The following is a 16,740-nucleotide window of genomic DNA, read 5'->3' as shown; positions in this document are numbered from 1 at the left end:
CTTTTTGCAGATGATGTGGTGCTGTTGGCTCCTTCAAACGGGGCTCTCCAACTCTCACTGGAGCGTTTCGCAGCCGAGTGTGAAGCGGTTGGGATGAAGATCAGCACCTCCAAATCTGAAACCATGGTCCTCAGTCGGAAAAGGGTGGAGTGTCCCCTCCGGGTCGGGGAGGAGATCTTGCCCCAAGTGGAGGAGTTCAAGTATCTTGGGGTCTTGTTCACGAGTGGGGGCAGGAGGGAGCGGGAGATCGACAGGCGGATCGGTGCAGCGTCTGCTGTGATGCGGACGTTGTATCGGTCTGTCGTGGTGAAGAAGGAGCTGAGCCAAAGGGCGAAGCTCTCAATTTACCGGTCGATCTACGTTCCAACCCTCACCTATGGTCACGAGCTATGGGTCGTGACCGAAAGAACGAGATCCCGGCTACAAGCGGCCGAAATGAGTTTTCTCCGCAGGGTGTCCGGGCTCTCCCTTAGAGATAAGGTGAGAAGCTCGGTCATCCGGGAGGGGCTCAGAGTCGAGCCGCTTCTCCTCCACATCGAGAGGAGCCAGATGAGGTGGCTTGGGCATCTGATTCAGATGCCCCCTGAGCGCCTCCCTGGTGAGGTGTTCCGGGCATGTCCCACCGGGAGGAGACCCCGAGGAAGACCCAGGACACGCTGGAGAGACTATGTCACCCAGCTGGCCTGGGAACGTCTCGGGATCCCCCGGGGAGAGCTGGAAGAAGTAGCTAGGGAGAGGGAAGTCTGGGCTTCCCTGCTAAAGCTGTTGCCCCCGCGACCCGGCCCCGGATAAGCGGTAGATGATGGATGGATGGATGGATGGATGACATCCATCCATCCATTTTCCGAACCGCTTGATCCTCACTAGGGTCGCGGGGGGTGCTGGAGCCTATCCCAGCCATCTCCGGGCAGTAGGCGGGGGACACCCTGAATCAGTTGCCAGCCAATCGCAGGGCACACAGAGACGAACAACCATCCACGCCCACACTCACACCTAGGGAGAATTTAGAGCGTCCAATCAGCCTGACATGCATGTTTTTGGAATGTGGGAGGAAACCGGAGCACCCGGAGAAAACCCACGCAGGCCCGGGGAGAACATGCAAACTCCACACAGGGAGGCCGGAGCTGGAATCGAACCCGGTACCTCTGCACTGTGAAGCCGACGTGCTAACCACTGGACTACCGGGCCGCCCTGGATGGATGACAAAGGTCTTAAAACAGTAGACATGCTAACAGACACGAAGTTAGCTCCACAATGTAGCCAAAAGAAACGGCAATGGCAGTAAATCGTCCATCAGCACTCCCTGAAATTTGCTGAAAGCGAAGCTAAATCATGCGTGACTACAGCCAACTTGTGCAGAAGGCCTCTTTAACACCGACATGCATAATCTGATTTGGAAGGAGTCTCAGAAGCTCCAGACTCAACAACACCACTTTTTTTTTAAAGGTCACTAGAGAGCTTTTGCTTCATCACAATGGCATACAATGGCTCCTTCCTTCGTCGTTATGGTCACAAATGTCATGATCGGGATTTGCGTGAGACAAAACCACCCTCCCAAAGCTGAATGATTCCAACAAGACTGTGACAACATAGAGTATGAAATATGTTGTAATTCTTGATCCTTTACGTATTTTTTACAGAAGAATATCAGAAACCCTTTATCAAGACACAGAGGGAAAAATATTGTTTGATCATAAACATGGTGATCTCAATGTTTTGTAAATTCTGTTTAATGTGTGTGTCCTTCAGAAATTCCACTCGCCATAAAAAACTGAATTTGCATTTGTAGAGTTTACCTTGATCGATTGTACATCTTCATCATCTTCCTCTTTTCTCTCATCTCGTTCATCTCCGGCAGAACGACTCAGAAAGGTAAAACAGTTACAGTTCAGTTGTCTTTTATTCCGCTCCCTATTTTTGGGTAGATGGACCACTGAGAAGATAATAGGTGGAGGGATAGAAAGTGCGCCCGTTCCCAAACCAAGCTCATCAAGTACCTATGGAAGTTGAAGAGGGAATCCCAAAGGTAAGAACAGGAACTATACTGGCATGATGATTGATAAATGCAGGAAACAAAATGGTATTTGTTGGCTCCACCTCATGGAGTGGAGGCAGGTATTTTCTTCGGAGCAATTCCAATACATCTGGATAGTCTTTGCCTGCCAGTTTAAGAACAATGTGAGGGATAATGGCTGGTTTCTCTGCTGCCTTTTCTGATTTGGCTGGCTCCATCTGATTGCTTGGGGACGGGATCTTGCTGGTGGATTTTTTGCTCTTCCTTGCTGCAGGGGCCTATGAAAAAGGACCATTGAATTATGAAGATGAGTTTTGTCAGAAGAGTGAACATTTCGGATCATGGAATTTGTCAAATCCAGAGAGTATCAGTTCATCTGTTTACGAATGTGGATATATATTAGATCTAAAATAAAAATGCAAAACAAGTACCGGTACCTGCTTCTCTGCTGGGTGGTCCTCTTGGGATTGCGGAGGCTCCTGACCAGGTAGTGGGACCCGCAACAAGCCCTTCTCACGGTCCCAGTGATGGAGAATGTGCTCCACTTGGGTCTGGCACTTTTCATATGCATTGAACATACCGTGCAGTTTATCTACTGTAGGCTTGGCAAAAAGATGACACAAATAACAGAAATGAAGTCTCAGTAAATTGATTTGACAGTTATTTGAAAATTCTACATTCCATGGATCGAGCGACGAGAACATGTATCCTTATTTGGGTGCTGGAGCCAATCTCAACTGACTTGGGTCCGAGAGGTGGGCTACAACCTAGGCTGGTCACAGTAAACCTACCATTTCTGCTGCTGGATCAGACTGCATGTCTCTCATGGTGTCTTCTTTACTCTTTTCTTCTTTGCCTTGCTTTGCTGCATCAATAAAGAGAAGTGACACGACAACACAACATAGACATAATCATACTTTGCTAATACACAAATTTATATAATTTTGCAGGTATTCTTAAAATGTGTTGGCACCATCATTTGAAGGTTGATCTTTCTTGTCCACTAGGGATTCTTTTGAAGATGGCATTCGAGGAGCGGCCATTGCACTAGATGGCTAAAGGGACAAAACCATTTGAAATTGGATTACAATATATATTACTATATACAGGTATATATATATATGAAAGATGTACAAACTCTTTGACATAGCTAGAAGGATGTCCACAGCTACAATCGATCCTTTAATTTTGTCTGCGACTTGGGGAACCCCTTTTTTGATTTGCTGACAAATTTGTGCCAAAAATATCCCCAAGTAAGCTCAACCGGGCCGACATTCCTGCCGACCACTGTATTTGAATTTAGCAGTGACCATCTCCGAAGTTAACAGAACTATTTCGACGGCCTGACAATTCACAGGCACACATAACTACAGTACAAGCGCCAATATTCTCTGCTAGAACAAAATCACAGTAAATTGTGCATAATGGTTCAGCACAATGCAAAACAAATACTACATAGCATGAAAGGATGGAGAAGTAAAATTAAAGGAGAAAGTTAGCCAAGCTGTTGTAACAGGCTGCCATCTCACAGCCGCCTCTTTTCCTTTCCTTTTACAGGCACTGGCAATGCATGATTGGAAATTCAAGAATTTGCTGTTTTATGAAATAATCTAACTGAACACACGCCGGCTGATTGGAATACTTTCGAGTGTATTTCAGTCCTCCTCTTGGGAGCTTGAATGTTTGTTTTTGAAAGAAATTCACAGACCTGCTTACTCTCCACGGAACCCTTCTTCCTTGACGCTTGTTTGCTTTCCTTAACTGTACCCTTTTTACTCTTCTTTTTTAACTCATCGAGTCGGAGTTTCTTCATTTCATCCTGTTGCTTTTTGTCCTTCTGCATTTTCCTGATTCGCTCAAGAACTCTGACAGACAGAAACACGTAGTGTTTCATGTTAATGTCAGATCATTAATTCATGAAGATATTATATTGTGAAATTGGGAGAAGGCTGTGTTTACTCCCTCATTACTTGAGTTTCTTTTGTTTCTGTCGTTCAATAATACGCTCCTTCTCTTCCTCTGGCAGAGCTTCGTATTCCTCTTCATCCATGTTCTGCAGCCACTCCTCCTCCAGTAGTGCTTTTTCCTTCAGCATGGCATCTGACCGTGACACACACCCACACACACGTAATAATTTGATCATTACTATGAATGATCATTGCATCAGGTCCGCTGACTACTATCATAAGTATTGTAAACTATTGCTCCTTGCTTATCCTGAAAATGATTAAACCTTCTCATTCGCGAATAAGTAGTTGTGCATGCTAATTTACCTTCAGCTTTTTTTTGTGCCCTTTTCCGAGCTTTTAGGGCACTGTATGTGTCAACTAAGTTGATCACATAAATATGTTTACGGTTCTTAAGGGCCTTGAGAACAACTTGAAGAGAGTATGTCACAGACGTGGTGTAGACTGAATCAAGACCATGAATTATGATGCCACAATAGCAGTCATCGAACTGCATGACAGGAGGAGACAAAATAAAAAAGAAGCAGTGATTAATATATCAATCAGTTCTGTGGTCAAGGTACAATACAAACAGTTGTGTAATCACAAGCGTCATCCGACCTGAAACCTCTCTGTTAGAATTTCAACCAGGAGCTGTTCAGGCAAGAGATTGCTGAGTGTGGCCTTATCCATTGCCTGAAACGAGATGGAGCGAGAACACTGCCGTTTTTGACACTGAAAATTCGTGTTGGTAACGTAGAAACACTTAAAAGTGAACACTGAAAAAGTTTTTGGCGCTGAAAAAAAGATTCCAATGAAAATAAAATACAGCCTGTGTTCGGAAAGTTGCTTTTCTCCAACAACTTGTCATGTTCCGTATTTGACAGCAGGGGGCAGGCGTTCTTGCTTGCCGCCTGCACACCTGCCACCCATTTGTCGGTGATTGCACCAGCTATATCTAGGTGCTCCGGCAGTCGACTCACTGCCAGAATATTCCACGCCGTGCCATTGCTGTTGCCTATTCCTTCTCGGTTAAACGCTGCTTTAAAGACTATTGACAATTGTTGCATTCCTTGATATTCTCTCGTGTGTTATTATAGTATTTTGCCTAATCTTTCTCCTTGCCGTTTTTTCGCAAGCGTTTTCTGTTGTCTCGTTATAATTATTTCCTGGTTCTCTTTTTTAACCAGCGTTTTCTGTTGTCCGTTTAGACGTTTTTTTTTTTTTTTGTTGTAATAAATATTACTTTCGTGACAAAGTTCCTTTCTGTGTCTGCTATTTCGGTGATCCACTTACCGGTATTTCCAGTTTGTTGCGCACGAAGCGATTACTCTGTCGTTTCGAGCGCAACGTGACACAACTAGTTCAAAGTTCAGAGCCATGACCCTGAAAATATTGGAATTTCCCCATTGTTGTGGTGGTTGTATATCAACAGCAAAGGGCAAAATCTTCCTTCCTTTACACCACCGCTCATCAACAAAAATATCTATTGTGCATCCGTATTAAAGAAGGAGGGATCCAGTCAAGCAGACAGCAGCTACATATTGACAGTAAATTTCAAAATCTTCCACCCTACACCAACCCATTGACATAATTTTAGGGGGCATCAAATACCATCAGGCTTCTACTTCTTTCAAGATCAAAAATGAATGTCATCATTGGGGAGATATAATTAGAAAAATGCTGGCTCACTGATAGTGTCATACGTCTGCATCCCAGTTAACTCCAAGTGTCGAAACCAATTTAGGTGTAACGTCTGACCCCTTAGAAATTAACAAGAAAGTTTAACAAAATGTGAATTACAGTTGCGGTTTACATCACAAGGGGAGTCCACTCATTACATAGCATAATGGGCAATTCAAAAGAATCGCAGTGTGTTGCAGCGTTTAGGCTGAAGATTTTGCCATTGACCTGTGGTCACTTGTATTGTATTTTTCATGTTCATGGCTTGTGTAATATCCTTTGGTCAAATTAAGTTAAAACTCCTGTTATAATGGACATGCTCATGCGACGTGGAATGCTTTCACTGAAAAACAAAACAATCCTGGCACCGTGCCCGTCAACAGTCTTCATGACTAAACAATGACAAAGAGACTGGGCAAAAATGACAACAAAAAAATAAATTTAAAAAAGTTTATCTCATTTTTGCAAAACACATTTGCTTCCCAAGATTTTGGGGAGAATCATTTCGAGACTTGAATGGAAGTCTGGGTGAAATTTGGACTTTTTGGGAAGCTGCATGTCTCGTTACATCTGGAGCAAAAGTAACAACACAGCATTTCAAGTAGAAGATCATCAGTCAAACATGGTGCGAGTATATTGCTCTAATACTGCATTATATGTTTACTTCAGCTTTCTTTGTCTGAAATCAACATTTGTTTGATGATCTTAAACATCAAAGTGGGGGGGGGGGAATTAAAAAGAGGTCAGGTTTTAGAATGAAGAAATAAACATTTCCAAAGACAAACCAACACATTCTGGAGACATTCATTGAGGACTTGAGCAAATGTACCTGGCTGCTGGATGTGCTCCCTTTTTCTTTTGGAGCTTTCATGTCACTGCTGCTGCTTTCAGCATGTTTTGAAGGAGTTTCAGTGGGAACTGAGTTTGGATCTGTGTTTTCAACGGGGGAATCCGGCTTTGAGCCGATGTTTGCAGATATATGAGCTGAAAGAGACAACACATATTGACTTATATTGACAAAAACATATAAGTTACTGTTTTTGATATGTTAACCTAAGCATTTTTTATGGACCTGATGTTCTATTTTTATTTTCATTTTGTAATTCTTTTGAGATTTACAAAAAACAAACAAAACGGTGATATTCACCGTGGTGGTCGAAACTAAAAGTTGCAGGTAGGACTTGGGACTAGTCTCAACTACAGTAGCAAGTGAATGGCTAGAACTGCATCTGTTCAAATCTGTTTACAAACAATGAAAGACTTTATAATGCCACTTTTTTTGTCTTTTGATCTGCCTCAGTAATGTAATGAATTAAAAATGAAAATAGGCACTTTTTAGATGAGATTCAAATAATCAATTAATTATAGATCATAATTAATTAATCACACACTTGTTTTAATCACTTGACAGCACTACAGTAATCCCTCGTTTATCGCGGTTAATGGGGACCAAAACCACCCAATATAAATGAAAATAAATGAAAAAAGTAGCGACCCCCACCCCTCCATATAGGTACATGTACATAATATTTAATTTAAATATATATATAATATCAAATTTAATGGTATACATGCATGTAGAAATACATTTTGAAGTAATTAACATGACTTAATGCTGTATGCTAATAGATTTAAACATGTATAAGTTAGGTTAGTTTATGAATAACAAAATACAGTAAACATTATTTGTTTTAAGTCCGCAAAAAGTCCGCAAACGGTCCGTGAGAAGCTGGGAAAGTCAGCAAAACAACAGCGAGTCACATAGAGCAACATATACAGTACTGTACTACATGTATATGAATATACAGTAAAAAAAAATTCCTCGTCTCATCCCCCCCTCCAGTGGTGTCCGTCCCTCATTCAGCTCGGGTCCTCTACCAGAGGCCAGGAAGCTTGAGGGTTCTGCGCAGTATCCTTGCTGTTCCCAGCACTGCACATTTCTGGACTGAGATGTCCGATGTTGTTCCCGGGATCTGTTGCAACCACTCATCTAGTTTGGGGGTCACTGCCCCGAGTGCTCCGACCACCACAGGCACGACTGTCACCTTTACCTTCCAGGCTCTCTCCAGCTCCTCTCTGAGCCCTTGGTATTTCTCGAGTTTCTCGTGTTCCTTCTTTCTGATGTTTCCATCACTTGGGACCGCTACATCCACTACAACGGCTTTCCTCTGCCCTTTATCTATGATCACGATATCTGGTTGGTTCGCCATTACCATCTTGTCAGTCTGGATCTGGAAGTCCCACAGGATCTTCGCTCTGTCATTCTCCACCACCTTCGGAGGTGTTTCCCATTTTGACCTTGGGGTTTCCAGTCCATACTCCGCACAGATGTTTCGGTAGGCTATGCCAGCCACCTGGTTATGGCGTTCCATGTAGGCTTTCCCTGCCAGCATCTTACACCCTGCAGTTATGTGTTGGATCGTCTCAGGTGCCTCTTTGCACAACCTACACCTTGGGTCTTGTCTGGTGTGGTATATCTGGGCCTCAATGGCTCTGGTGCTCAGGGCCTGCTCCTGAGCAGCCATGATGAGTGCCTCTGTGCTGTCCTTCAGGCCAGCCCTATCTAGCCACTGATAGGACTTCTTGAGATCGGCCACTTCAGTTATGGTCCGGTGGTACATCCCGTGTAGGGGCTTGTCCTCCCATGATGGTCCCTCTTCCAACGCATCATCCTCTGTTCCCCATTGTCAGAGACATTCTCTGAGTACGTCATCCGTTGGAGCCTTCTCCTTGATGTATTCATGGAGCTTGGATGTTTCATCCTGGACAGTGGCTCTCACACTCACTAGTCCCCGGCCTCCTTCCTTTCGGCTTTCGTACAGTCTCAGGGTGCTGGATTTGGGATGGAACCCTCCATGCATGGTTAGGAGCTTTCGGGTCTTAACATCCGTGGTCTGAATCTCTTCCTTTGGCCACCTTATTATTCCTGTAGGGTATCTGATCACTGGCAGGGCATAGCTGTTTATTGCCCGGGTCTTATTCTTGCCATTGAGCTGGCTTCTTAGGACTTGCCTCACTCGCTGGAGGTATTTGGCCTTAGCCGCTTTCCTTGTTGCCAGTTCGAGGTTGCCATTGGCTTGTGGTATACCGAGGTACTTGTAGCTGTCCTCAATGTCTGCTATTGTTCCATCAGGGAGTGAGACCCCTTCAGTGCGGACTACCTTTCCTCTCTCAGTCACCATCCGACTAAATTTCTCAAGCCCGAATGACATCCCGATGTCGCTGCTGTAGATCCTGGTTGTGTGGATCAGGGAGTCTATGTCCCTTTCGCTCTTAGCATACAGCTTTATGTCATCCATGTAGAGGAGGTGACTGATCGTAGCTCCATTTCTGAGGTGGTATCCATAGCCTGTCTTGGTGATTACTTGGCTTAGGGGGTTCAGTCCTATGCAGAACAGCAGTGGGGAGAGTGCATCCATCACCTTGGTATATGCCACATTTGATGGACACTTGGGTAAGTGGCTTGTCATTGGCTTCAAGTGTGGTTTTCCACATCCTCATTGAGTTCGCAACGAAGGCTCTTAGGGTTCTGTTCACCTTATACAACTCCAAGCATTCAGTGATCCATGTATGTGGCATCGAGTCATAGGCTTTCTTGTAATCAATCCAGGCTGTGCACAGGTTGGTACGTCGGGACCTGCAGTCTTGTGCAACTGTTCTGACAACCAGGAGCTGATGTTTGGCTCCTCTGGTATCTCTACCAATGCCCTTCTGTGCTTCGCTCATGTATTGATCCATGTGTCCACTTATCTTAGCCGCAATGATGCCTGACATGAGCTTCCATGTTGTGGAGAGACAGGTTATTGGCCGATAGTTGGATGGGACTGGACCCTTTGAGGGATCCTTCATGATCAGGATCGTTCGCCCTTCGGTTAGCCATCCTGGGTGAGTCCCATCCCTCAGCAGCTGGTTCATTTGTGCTGCTAGGCGCTCATGGAGTGCTGTGAGTTTCTTTAGCCAGTAGGTGTGGACCATGTCCGGGCCTGGTGCTGTCCAGTTCTTCATATCTGAGACTCTTTCCTGTATGTCTGCCACTGTTATGGTAACTGGGTTCTGTTCAGGGAGGTTGCTGTGCTCCTCTCTCAGGGTCACCAGCCATTGTGCACTGCTGTTATGTGCAACCTCCTTCTCCCATATTCCTTTCCAGGACCTTTCAGTTTCCAGTCTTGGTGGGTCAGCTCTGTTGTTAGGACCCTGCCACTGAGCGTACACTTTCGCAGGTTGTGTTGCGAACAGCCTGTTTATTCGTCTGGCCTCATTCTCTTTCGTGTACCGCTTTAGGCGGCTGGACAAGGCTTGGAGCCTTTGTTTGGCAGTTTCGAGTGCTTCAGGTATGGTCATCTGGATGTACCTCTCGGGTATAAGCCTTTTCATCACACCTCTCTGGGCCTCCGTCAATTGACTCACATCTTTCCGAGCCGCCTTGATCTTAGCCTCCAACCGTCTTTTCCATGGTGGGTAACGTATCTCATGGCTTACATGGTTGCTCTTATAGCCAAGCATCTCTAGGATCGCTGATGCTGAAGCGTATATCAGCTCATTGGTTTCCGTGATCGTTACGGTAGGGATCGCCCTCAGTGCTGCATTCACACTTTCCATGAGACTTTCAGGTGGTACTTCACATAGCCGTTGTAATCGGTTTCTAGGTTGCCCAGCTTTCATTCTCGCCATGATCTTAGCTTTCAGGTCAGTTGCTGCCTCGCTCAGCATTTCATTCATTGGGGCTGGCCTCCCAATCTCATCATCTGCATTCATTGGGGCTTGCCTCCCAATCTCTGGTATGACCTCCTCCTCTGATCTGGCAGCCTGGGGCCCTTCACCATGGAACCTGCGTTGTACCTCATATATATATATATACACACACACACACACACACACACATACTGTACATATAAACACATGCATGGCAGGCTGATTGAGCACTCTAAATTGTGGTTGTTCGTCTCTGCGTGCCCTGCGATTGGCTGGCAACCAATTCAGGGTGTCCCCCGCCTACTGCCCGCAGACAGCTGGGATATGCTCCAGCACCCCCCGCGACCCTAGTGAGGATAAAGCGGTTCGGAAAATGGATGGAGATATATACTGTATATATATATATATATATATATATATATATATATATATATATATATATGGTACACACACACACACACACACACACACACATTTTAATTGGGGTCAGTTACATGCGGATTTTCATTATTTGCAAATTCTTCTCATACGTTTTCCTGCAACTGTATATTTATAAATGAGATTTCCTCAGTTGTTTAATTTTCATACTTGATGCCCGCCATTCTGGAAAAACAACTATTTGAATGAAAGACATTATAGAGGCAAATTATTATGTCCTCTTTCAATGATGCCGTAGTCTAAAAAGTTTGCAAAGAATACTGTGCATACCAGCCTCTTCCATCCTCTGAGCATGCTCCTCAGCAGCACGGTTAAACAGCTGTCTTCCAGCCAAGCTAACGAGGGAAGTCCCATGCATCAGTGAGTCAGCGAGCATCGCATCCATACTTAGACAAGCCCCTCCATAGTGATTGGCCAGAGCAGTCGCTTTGCTGCTTTGATCTAAATGAATGGAAGAGCAGAAAAAACACATTGATAGGATTTCATCTCAATTCTGAACCCATGCTGTTCATGTACAGTACATTCCAGAGATACGTCATAACAGTGAAAATACAACGCTTTTCCATTCACATAAAAGCTCAGAGGTCTAAGTGTCATGCTTGATGTCGGTGAAAAAGAGTCAGTGTGTATTTAGACATTGGAGTTAACGTCAGCTAGACTAGGCTGTAGCTCAATTGTCACCCTAATGAGGACAAGCAGCATCGAAAATATTCATGAACAGATGGAGAAAAGATAATAGAAAATTCCCATTCATTCAATGCAATTTTATTTGGTCCTTCAAATTTTATTTTGGATGTGCCCCGCCTACTTCCCGAAGACAGCTGGGATAGGCTTCAAAACGCCCGCGACTCTTGTGAGGATGAAGCGGATCAAAAAATGGATGGATGTATTCAATGTCTTGACTTTGTAGTGTATTTAATTAACTGCAGGTCGAAAGTGATTTGCAAGTCATTGTATTCTGTTTTTATGTCCCAACTTGACTGGAATTGGGGTTTGTTTGTACATCACATCAAGTGTTTTTGTTTTGTTTTGTTTTGTTTTTGGAAAGACTCGATTCGCCATTGTTTGGTTGGTTACCTGTTAATGGGGCTCCATATATAATGATAGCAATGCCTCTGCAGTTCAGAGCAGCTAGACCTTTAGGTGACAGGTCAACACCCATGTAGCGGGCAACTGCACTGGACAAAGGGTTTATCTCAAGTGTTCCTAGACTCCCAGTAGCTTCTGCTTTCATGATATCTGAAATGACTTAAGTACACATACACAGAAGAGCATTAAAATAATAAAAATGATAGTAAATAGCAATGATCAATTTGATTATTTAAAATAATAGACCAAAGGATCTCCCATTTCAAGTTGTTTGAATGCAATTTGTGGCTGTCCTGTGAAAAACACCAAAGTCCATTTTTGTCTTTTTTTCCATTTTTACATTCATGGGATGTCCGAAAACCCGGACACCCCATGACTGTAACATAACATAACATAACATAACATAACATATGACAAAAATGAACACAGGTGCTTTTAACAGGACAGCGATGATTTGCAAAGTTTGAGCAGTCACACTCACTGAGTTCAGTTCTACGTCTTTCACCCCTTTTGCCACCTCTTCGTTTTTGCAGACTCATTCCAGTTACGTTTTTATCTGTAGTATAAAGGTAGATTAGGTCATTAAATTTGCAGTAAACACCCTATGAATGAAATCATTTCTGTCAAATGCACATAGGCACCAATGCTTGATACTACCATCACCTTTTAGCCGAGAGCAGTGATCCTTGTAGAAGTCCATAAGTTCTACAGGAAGACTCTCTCCGGCATATCTTGGAGGCAACAACAGTACATCGTTTGCGTCATATCCATCCAGTAGATTCAGGATCTTGATAGAGTGATGGAAGAAAGTAAAGAAGGGACACATATCCAATAAATACAGAGAGAGTATGAGAGAGAGAGAGAGAGAGATCAGGAAAATGCTGGATTTCAGTCCATTATTCCTTGTAATGATACCAATGACATGCCTCTCATACTTCAGAGGACGTGCAGCAGTTGAGGATAATACAGAAAACTGAGGTTTGAAAAAAAAAAAGGCAAAATGGATTATATTTTAGGGGTAGCATGGTATGATACTGCTGAGTGGTTCTGCCTCACAGTCAAGAACTCTGACTTTGAATCTCTGGCGTATTTGTTCTCTCTGTGCTTATCAGCTTCATCAGTAAGCTCGGCAAGAGCCTGATAATGATTCGGATAATTTGAATCAGGTGTGTTGGAGGAGGGAAAAATCTAAAACATGCCGGAAAGTGGCCCTCAAGAAAATTGCTCTCAGCCCTCGAACAAATTGCTCGAAAATGAGTATAGGTGTGGATACGATTGGTTGTTGTAGTTCTTGTTTGTGCCTTGTGATTAACTGGCGTCCAGTCAAAGATGTACTCTTAGAAGGCCTCTAGCTCAAGTGGTGCAGAAAATGGATGGATCAAATTTCAGTTAAAGCGGCTTGAGAGTTATATTGGATAATGTATGAACATTACTCAGGTAGAATTTTCATGTACTCGGCAGATGTGCCTTTTGTTACAAGGGCACCCGAACACAGCATGACACCATTCAAACTATGATTTCATAATTAGATCATACACCCAATTTTGAAAGATGCAAACATTGGGGACACTAAATAATCCATCCAGGCATGAAGAGTTGTCTACATGTGCCCTCTGATTGACTGTTGACAAGCCCCCCCCCCCACCCCCCATTAATAGTTATTTTTCTTCCTTAAAATAATTTTATGTTGAAGCAGTTTGGAAAATGAATGAATGAGTGAATGGACACATCATAGCAATCGCAGCCAAAACAATAGCTTTTACATAGTTACGTGTGGCTTGATAAAATACCCAATAACACAACATATGGCATCAAATATGGGATAATATGATTAAAAATAGTTTGCGAAAAGAACTCTACCTTTTCTTCCTTCAAGTACTGTGTGTCAAACTCGAGTGAGTAGAACTCAGTGGGGTAAGAGCAAGGGTTTTTAACGATGACCTCTGCTTCAATCTCCATACTGAATGGCAGACAAGGCCCCATGGTCAACTCTGGTGGACAAAAGACCAGTTCTGGGTCTTCACCCCGTCCCAGGGCTGTGATGATCACCGGCTGGGTGCCCTCATTTACAGTTATTATTAAATGCCTCTTGTAAAGACACTGCAAATAAATCAACTTCTTGTGAGTCAATGTGCTTGTCCTCATTTTACACAATCATTATTTTCCCTGTATTTGCATTATTTCGGTGCAATCTCTACAAGATGAATGCGTTTACCCCTTCAGTGGGACTGAACTTGACCTGCACATTGACCCGTTCGCCGGGGGTGAGAATACCGGAAGAAGGAGTCATCTCAAACATCACAGGTGGTGGCGGGTGCTGCTGCAGATATTTGCTGCGCTGATGGAGGGGCAGGAATTTATCAACCTGAGCGAAAAGTAGAAAAAAATGTAAGTCTCAAGCTAATGGAGTGACATGTATTAACCTGTAATTGGGAGCGGACGATAGCTTGTATTGTTGAGTACCTTTACAGGCTTCACATCCTCCACAATGCTCCATTGGCAGGGCACGGATTCATGATTAAATAGCTGCATTGTTTGAATCTGATGGAATATAAAACTTGACATTTTTTAGCTGCTGACTCGACTTTTTCCTGCACGTTTTCCAAAAGGCAACATACGCTACACATGGTATTCTTATGTCACTCCGTGCAAATAATATGATAGTGAGTATAATACATATGACGTAAAGATGAAAATACATTTTGTTGAAAATCATGTTGCCAAACAGCATGTTCATTTATCACATTGTATTTATTACCTTACACAATCCACACCGCACAATGTCAAACTGCAGTGTGTCTGAGGAAACAGAGATTGACGGCACAGTCACCACTGCACAAAGACGCACTTGCACTGATGGACCACCTATGACCTGTAACCCAAAATAAAATAACCTGTAAATCTAAGAAACATCCCATTTATACTTTGCATTGTGAAGGATATAATTTTACAATTAAAACAACTGGACGTTGCATTAAAGGAGACATATTCTCTCTTTTTTAGAATTTAAAACAGTTGCTTAGTGTCTTAATAAAACCCTCTGACAATCAAAGTAGATCAAGAAAAATTATTACTGTAGACTTCATTGTATTGTTTCACTGAGAGTAGCTCTTTTTGAAGAGGCAGCCATGTGTCAGGTAATTTTTATCGATGCCCTAATTTATATATATTTTCAACATGTTTGTTACCTCCTCACCATAGTTATGTCAGCGCTGCCCGCTTATAGCATAAGACTGCTGCAAGCAACAAGACTAAGAGCGAGATGCCTCCGACAAACTCCTTCCAAAGATGGCAGAACTAGAGATGAAGTGCACTGCCTTTAGGTGTACTGTATTTTCCACACTAAAAGGCACACTGGATTATGAGGCGCACCTTCAATGAATGGCCTATTTTGTATTTTTTTTCATATATTGGACATTATAAGACGCAATCTACAATGCATCCACTAGATGGAGCTACGCTCAAGGAAATGCCAACAGAACGATCAGACGTCAGTAAAACTTATTTCATAAAGCAGCGACACAGTTCAATTAACCAACAGCCAATTAACCAAGTTCTAACACTGACTCGTTTACGTTGAACTCTCTTGCCGCTGCTCTATTTCCGTGTTCAACTGCGTAACCCGATCACCTTAAGTTTGAACTCTGCGTTGTAAGCATGTCTCTAGCAAGGAGCCATTTTGAGGGTCGACATATTTCCGTAATAACCATAAACAAGGCGCATTGGATTTTAAGGTGCGCTGTGAGCTTTTCAGAAAACGGAAGGCTTTTACGGGCGCCTTTTCGTGCGGAAAATACAGTATGTGGATGTAAATGGACAGTCCGGAGTGAAAGCTCTTAACTGATGTCCCAAAAACACTCGACGGGAGAAGGCTAACACACAGCTAGTTAGCTTCACACAGAAGCCTTTTTGTAGCCTGTGGAAGTGTCAGTATGTCATCCAGTAGCCTTCACTGCAATTTGCTGAGACCAAAGCTGAACAGCATGAGATGGCTGACAAGAGGCAGAACCAAGCATTAACAAATTAATGAGGAAACTCAGGAAAGTGGTATAGGACTCTTCTCTGAAAATTAAACCGGTATAAAAACTCATTCTTACCGCAGGCTATCATTTTAATCAATAAACAATTAGAGGGAGGCAGACAGACAAGCGGAAGGACATAAGTGTGGTGGGGGTGAGGGGATGCAGATGACTGTAATGTAGTGTCCAATGTGTGTAGAGTGGATTGTCTTGGATGTAATTGTTCTAATTATGTTGTGCTGTGTATGTTTTTTGCTCAATGCATGTAGGAGCACAGAGGAACTGTCCTCCGAGACAAGTTTCTCCTATGGGAGACCAAATAAAAAGTCAAATCAAAATCAAATCAAATCTGGCTTGCCTTAACGAAATGCCTTTTCAATTCCATGGAGAAACTCAAAACGGACATCCAAAAACAGAATGGCTCGACTTCTACAAGACGCTTACTTCCAAAAGGAAGACTCATTTTTCAGCACCAGTGAAAGGTATAGACCCAAAACTTTCCAGTAAAAGATGCAGCCAACTATAGGGCCAGGTACATTTCCATAACATGTACTTTAAATGAAAATGACTCTCATGAAGTGACAAGTACCTGAATTGGAATGATAGCACTTCTAATCCCCAATGACAGGCTGCCCTTTTGGGAATCAAATTCAACGGTGAAAGTCTCTTTCTCGCCGCAGGAAAGGTTCCTTACGCTACCAAATTCAACTTTGAAACCTTGAAGGACCAAGCACATCATCACATCAATTCAATAGCATATGGCACCAATTAGGAAAGACAACAAAGCAGTAAAGCATGTTTTGACTCTATATGGCAGAACATCGTAATCATGCAATATTAAAAATCCAATCATAAGGGA

General features: G+C 43.2%; 1 protein-coding gene across 1 annotated transcript in view; it reads right to left on the bottom strand.

The window, feature by feature from the left end:
* The window catches only part of hydin (HYDIN axonemal central pair apparatus protein), a 64,081-nt gene that overhangs the window by 27,871 nt on the left and 19,470 nt on the right, over positions 1 to 16,740 (bottom strand). The window contains exons 30-48 of the mRNA XM_086109539.1: positions 16,471 to 16,598; positions 14,621 to 14,734; positions 14,326 to 14,403; positions 14,078 to 14,227; positions 13,723 to 13,962; positions 12,526 to 12,649; positions 12,344 to 12,418; positions 11,851 to 12,021; positions 11,044 to 11,214; positions 6,473 to 6,627; positions 4,582 to 4,656; positions 4,288 to 4,471; positions 3,985 to 4,114; positions 3,723 to 3,879; positions 2,988 to 3,069; positions 2,806 to 2,879; positions 2,452 to 2,616; positions 2,098 to 2,292; positions 1,797 to 1,997 (exon numbers count right to left, since the gene is read on the bottom strand). Coding sequence (XP_085965665.1) covers positions 1,797 to 1,997; positions 2,098 to 2,292; positions 2,452 to 2,616; positions 2,806 to 2,879; positions 2,988 to 3,069; positions 3,723 to 3,879; positions 3,985 to 4,114; positions 4,288 to 4,471; positions 4,582 to 4,656; positions 6,473 to 6,627; positions 11,044 to 11,214; positions 11,851 to 12,021; positions 12,344 to 12,418; positions 12,526 to 12,649; positions 13,723 to 13,962; positions 14,078 to 14,227; positions 14,326 to 14,403; positions 14,621 to 14,734; positions 16,471 to 16,598 — 2,669 coding nt within the window. The remainder of the gene's footprint in view (positions 1 to 1,796; positions 1,998 to 2,097; positions 2,293 to 2,451; positions 2,617 to 2,805; positions 2,880 to 2,987; positions 3,070 to 3,722; positions 3,880 to 3,984; positions 4,115 to 4,287; positions 4,472 to 4,581; positions 4,657 to 6,472; positions 6,628 to 11,043; positions 11,215 to 11,850; positions 12,022 to 12,343; positions 12,419 to 12,525; positions 12,650 to 13,722; positions 13,963 to 14,077; positions 14,228 to 14,325; positions 14,404 to 14,620; positions 14,735 to 16,470; positions 16,599 to 16,740) is intronic.

Source organism: Hippocampus guttulatus, chromosome 4 (genome assembly GCF_054856545.1).
Source record: "Hippocampus guttulatus isolate MCC_2025c chromosome 4, RoL_Hgut_1.0, whole genome shotgun sequence".
Classification (NCBI taxonomy): Eukaryota; Metazoa; Chordata; class Actinopteri; order Syngnathiformes; family Syngnathidae; genus Hippocampus; species Hippocampus guttulatus.
Note: the sequence above shows the minus strand (reverse complement) of the source record. Positions and strands in the feature narration are given on the sequence as shown.